We start from the raw sequence: 6,087 nt of genomic DNA on the forward strand, positions 1-6,087 counted from the left end.
TCGAACATTCATTGTTCATACTTATTTGGGGTATAGACAATCACTATTCATACTAACATGAGCTATGAAAGAACAATCAATGTTCATACTTATTTAGGGTATGAACAATCAATGTTCATACCTTAACATAATGTATGATCAGTAAAAACACATATTAGAGTATGAACATTGTTTATACCTCAACATGAATTATGAATAATCATTGTTCATACCTCAACATATTGCATAAAGTACGTTAACCTATTTGGATATGAACAATCATTGTTGATATCTCAACATATGGTATGAACACTTATTGTTCATAGCAAAACGACTGAAAAGGTAAAATCGAAAAATATTTATTTCAAATCCAGACTATTTATTCTTACGATTTATTTTCACTCGAAAATTGGTTTTCCGAATTATTTACCCCCAAAAATTGTCCTTGAGAGTGATTAAAAAAATACTAGTTTTGTGAATGATTTTCTCTCACAAATGGGCCTTGGGACCAATTTCTTGTCTTAATATAATTTTAATTTTATTAGAAAAGGTAGTGTGCGTTAGGAAAGAGAAAAAAATAGTAAATTTGAGCTACTTATACACACAAATTGAGGGTATATTGCATGACAAGGTACTCTGGATCTATGCCCTCTTAGGCCTGCACCTAGGCCTGCACACAGGTACACCCTGCACATACTAGACCCTGCACATACTAGACGTCCTCTAATTTTATGAGTAAATCTAGTGTGCATCATGAAAGAGAGTGAGGAATTGCATCTAGGCCACTCATATAGGCAAAAGTACTAGTGTATTGCTACAAGAAAGTACTGTCCAAGGGCCCTCATGCCTGCACACTCATACACCCTGCGCCGCCCTCTAATTTTATTGCGCCGCCCTCTAATTTTATTACTGAAAGGAACAGTACAATATAATGACGTCATCAATGGGGACATGAAGTGGACTCAAAAGCAAATGGCCCAACAGAATAAAGAGCAAATGGGGTTGGTTTTTGAGACTTTTGGTATCTCAAGAAGGCCCCATTCTGGCCCAAGTGAAGATCAGTGGGCTTCTGACAAGAATTCACTGGTGAAGAGACTAAGAACACTTTGCACTTGTGAGCTCCATAGCTGGTAATCATTTTTGATGGTTGGAGGAAGAAGTAACCATTCTTGTCTGTTTTGGCCTCTTCTCTTAGAGGGATCTTGCTGTTGTTGCACTGTAACCTTACAACCGCACCTATCAGATCCAAGTAAAGTAGGAATTTGATGTGAAGTTGTGAACCAGGTACAAAAATGTAGATATAAATATGAAATTAAAGAACAAAATTCAAAAAGGAATCTCATGAATCAAAGATATTTCCAATCATCTCAGATTTAGAGATTTAGCAAATCAGAGTGTAAGATTGATAGGTAACTCCAAGCCCAAACCACCCACCCGAGCTGCACCCTTGAGGCCTTGATCAAGCAAACGTGAGTGAGTGAGTCCATATAAGCAGAAATGTGGATCCATGTCTTACTTGAGTTCTATACAGATCAAGGACTATCAAAGGATGTATCCACAAGATCCAAACCAAGTTATGCGTGGTCAGTGGACACACATGCATGATCATGCAACATGCAAATATGTATGGATTCTAGCTAGTAGCTACCATTTGGCCAAATATTCCACCGTACTTGAAAATCAATAGAAATAGAAAGGGAAAAAAGAAAATATGAGAATAGAATGATAAAAAAACAAACCAGTAAGTGGTGAAGCACCCAACAGTGTATTAACTCCTTGATACTTGCATGACTTGCAATAAACAATCCCTTGAACTGCCACAAGACTTCTGACGGGCAAATTAGGACTAGGTGCTGGAACAGGAGAAGGAGTAGCAGAAGACAATTGAAATTCACTTATTCCTTCAAACTCACCCAGATTAAATCCAGTACAAACATTTAAAAGACCCATCAACAGAAAAAGTGTCACAAAATTCTTCAACAAGAACATCATACTAACAAAACTCATTATACGTACTACTGTTTGACGATCTTCTCTAGACTATCAGAGTTGTTTCAGATGAGAAGATACCCGGTGAAGGACTTTGAAATGGGAAGTACTGCTAAATTGGAGTGAATAAAACTTTGTTTCGATCAGTTATGGGACTTGGCCGGTGTGACGCTTATAAAGCTAGAGTGCTTCTGTATTTCTTAGATAGAGTGTGATGGACAAATGTAAGCATAGCTAATAGCTTTACATGCAAATGGCGAGAAGTTCTTGAATTTTGAACAAGTTGCGAGGGCATGTAGAAGTTTCCAGTCTACAACAATACAAAAGCAAGTAATGGACCAGAAATTAAAAGCCGTGGGGCCTTGGCCCAGATGCTTTTCTTCTTACACGAGGTTATGCAACTTTTTAAGGATATGAACTGCAAGGAAGTGAAATCTGATGTTATTACATATACCACCCTTATTGGTGTGCTGTGTAAGGTTGGGAGAGTCATAGATGCAAAGCAGATTTTTGAAGACTTGCTATTGTCACTTTTGGCATATTAATAGAAGGATTGTGTGCTAACAGTGGCATTTCAGAAGCAACGGAGTTGATTTGTTTGATGGAAAGCAAGGGGTTAAAAGCCAATGTTGTGATTTACAATATCCTTATTTGATCACATGTGCAAAGAAGGAAAACTAATGAAAGCAAAAGAACTTTTTCAGAACCTCTCTACCAAAGAGGTGCTGCCCAACACCATAACATATAACACAATGATTAGCAGGTTTTGTAAGGGGGCATGGAAATTAATGCACATAATATGTTCACAGAGACGGAAGAGAATGGTGTTGCTCCAAATGACCGCGCGTTCAATACCATAGTTCAAGGATTTCTCAAAAAAAGAAATATTGAGAAGGCAATGCAATTTCTTAAGGCAATGGATGAGAAGAGTTTTTCAGCAGATGCAAAGACTAAGTCTTATGATTTTAAATTTGCTGGCAACAGAAGAACCAAATCATGAGAGTATGGATATACTTCGTGTGATGTCGTAGAACAATCTTTCTTAATTGTTCTAAGATCACGAAGATTAAAGAATGATTTGAATGAAATTATGTATCGGATATGAAGTAAATGAATCTTTTTTATTGAATATTCAAGAAGGTTTTACAATCACTCTGATTCTCTTTTTTCTCTCTCCTGTTTCTAATAATTTTTATGCCTTTGGAACGGATTGTTTTTGAATTTATTGATTTGCATTGATTTTTTTTAATATTATTGATTTATTTCTTATTATTTTTTCTTGTTTAGATTCACTAATATTTTCTCCTAGCCATAGTTTTAACAAACATCATCTCTATGTTCGTCTCTTATTTAAATAATAATTATTGATTCATTATTTTATAATTTTGGTACAGTTTTTTGTCTTGAACATATATATTTTAATTCATGTGTTTTTCACAATTTCAAGAAATAAAACAAAAACAAAAAGTACTTGTGAAAAATTCATCCAACCGAAACAATTTTGACTAATATGATACATTAAACGTGCTTGTCCACAAACTTTATACATCACACATGTTTTGGCAATATGTATCCCTAGCATGTATATACACCCTCCTAATGATTTAGTTTCCGATATTAAAAAATAAAATAAAATAAAATAAACTACAAATATATATATATATATATATATATATATGATTACAAAATATGAATATGATATACGCTCCAGCTAGCCATGAAGGCACAAATTATGTTGTCGTCTTTTATCTTTGGTGCTATCTCTACACGTCTATGAACACTATGTCGCAAAAGAATTTTGGCAAAACCTTCTTTGTGTTTGTTACTTTGGGATATTGAAGCAACACAACCACTGTTGACATTGAAAATGTAAACAAAAACCTATGCAAATTGCAAATATACCAAAGTTACGGGCAGTGTAATTGAACCATACTATACAATTGAGAATATTCACTGCAGCTTGATTAACTACACTTTGAGCAATCCTTTTGCACATTGTAAGGTATATCAACAAATGTTAATTTGCTCTTGTTCGACTCATGACGGCATACCTGACTCATCTCTTACTTCAGCGTAACCGGTAAAGTATAAGACATGAAATAAAAAATAGAAAAAGATTTGTGTCAAATTCACTCTACAAAAATTATTTTGAACATACTTCAACGGACTGAACATGAAATTTTGTAGTTCAAAAGAAACTTAATTCATATATATATATAAACGGTGACTACATGCACTGGAGGTACGTACTTTTCCTAAATTTCATAATTTGATTTCATTTTATGGTTTTGAATTGTTTTTTGTTTATTTCATTTTTGTTAACTCATAGTTTTTCTATAATTCCAACTGTTCATCGAGACAATGTAAACCAACTATCCATTTTAAAGTGTTGCATAATGGTTTTGTCGTCCTCATATTTTAACGTCTCGCATGTTATTGACTGAGATTGAAATCCAACTATTTTAGAGTATGTCTCATCCTATATTTTAACCAATTAACTCTGTAGTAATATCCAATTCATATTTGTCATAACTTTCCGATCCGTTTTTAAATTTTTGTAAGCTATCAATTAAAAAATTAAAATACCCATGAAAAAGCCTCATTGAACTGTTGATCATCTCTATAAGAACTTCTCAATAAACTTGTTATTTTTTATTTTGATTTTTTCGTAGACTTGTCTTTTAATAAATTGCTTTTGGAAAAATGGTAGAAACCTTAAATAATTTGCTAATTTTATTTTAGTATTTTAGATAGTCTAAATCTTTGGCATATAGTGTAATACCCCGGCCCGTGTGGGAATATCTTTGCATCGCCCTAGCCCGTGAAGCGAGGTTGAAACAGGTACTTGAAAGGTGCCAGCCCGTGGGGCAAGGGTAAGCCTCATGTATGAATTCTAGTATCTATGAAGTTGTTTGAGATCCGAGACATAAGTAATTCATTAGCCAAATCCCAACATAGATTTTTTTTTTTTCGGATTTATGGATTCATGGAAACTATGTAGTGAAGTTTGCTCATGTAGGAGTAGTCATAGGATGGGTGGCCTCCTGAAAACTTGTTGTCGGTGCCAAAAAACCTCACACTGTGGTGACTATGTGGGAACAATTGATGTGTAGGATTTTTGATTCCTTAAATATCAACTTTGATAATAAAAAAAAAAAATTGAAAATTTTGATTGAACTGAGTTCTTTATTTTAATTTTTGAAATATTGCTAAAAGCATTAATTAATTTGATATTATTGGAAAATTATTTTTTAATTACCTAATTAAACCATTATTTATTGATTTGCAAAATTAATAAAAAAAATTTAACTATCATTATTTATTGATTTAATAAATTAATGAAAAGTTTTAATTACCAATTAAACCATTATTTATTGATTTGCTTAATTAATAACAAATTTTAACTATCATTATTTATTGATTTAATAAATAGAAGTCTTAATTACTATTATTTGATTTGGTAAATTAATGGGAAGTCTTAATTGCCATCAAACTCCAACATGTGGCGGAACGGTGGCCCTCGATTTATACCCGCTCATATTGAATCCCAGCCGTAGGTCATAAAACTTCCCTCCCTTGTTATATTAGATAATTTTTGTGGGAATGATCGAATGAATCTTCTTTCACTTCATCCAGTATTTATATAGTGTCCTTAATTAGCTTTGACCCAATCAATTTCTAACACGTGTCCATTGTCTTCATCCTTCTTTTCCCGCTTAATATCTGCAAATGTTTGAAATAACCACGAAATATACCGAGACATTGACCCTCATGTAAATATCTCGAGTTTTGAAATATTAGATAAACATATTTAAAAGCATGATATTTGCCCACTACATCGCTCCCTCTCGAAAATTTGAAATTTCACTTCAAATTTTAACTTTATTTTCGAGAAGCGGTTATATCATAAGTAGTTATTTTACCATCTGAGCCCAAACAACAACCCGGTCCATTTTTTTTTAAATATAAAAGTTTGAAATAACCCGTTTCTCTTTCCCTCCCTCATCTTTGTAACTTCCTCTATACGCTACTTAAGAAACCCATAAACACGATTTACTTCCCTTGTCTTCATCCTTCAATTATTTGCTTCCTTCCAGAAAACACTAACTTTTGTACGCT

At 33.4% G+C, this 6,087-nt stretch overlaps 1 protein-coding gene across 1 annotated transcript; it reads right to left on the bottom strand.

Annotated features, from left to right (window-relative positions):
• Positions 1-885: 885 nt before the first annotated feature.
• Positions 886-2,196, bottom strand: LOC147505217 (non-classical arabinogalactan protein 30-like). The gene is made up of 2 exons (XM_086604115.1): positions 1,719-2,196; positions 886-1,215 (listed from the first exon to the last, which is right to left on the bottom strand). Exons 1-2 carry the CDS (start codon positions 1,984-1,986, stop codon positions 920-922), a joined length of 564 nt encoding a protein of 187 aa, XP_086460241.1. The 5' UTR covers positions 1,987-2,196; the 3' UTR covers positions 886-919.
• Between the last annotated feature and the right edge of the window lie 3,891 nt (positions 2,197-6,087).

The sequence above is a fragment of the Coptis chinensis genome, chromosome 4, assembly GCF_015680905.1.
Source record: "Coptis chinensis isolate HL-2020 chromosome 4, ASM1568090v1, whole genome shotgun sequence".
Lineage (NCBI taxonomy): Eukaryota > Viridiplantae > Streptophyta > Magnoliopsida > Ranunculales > Ranunculaceae > Coptis > Coptis chinensis.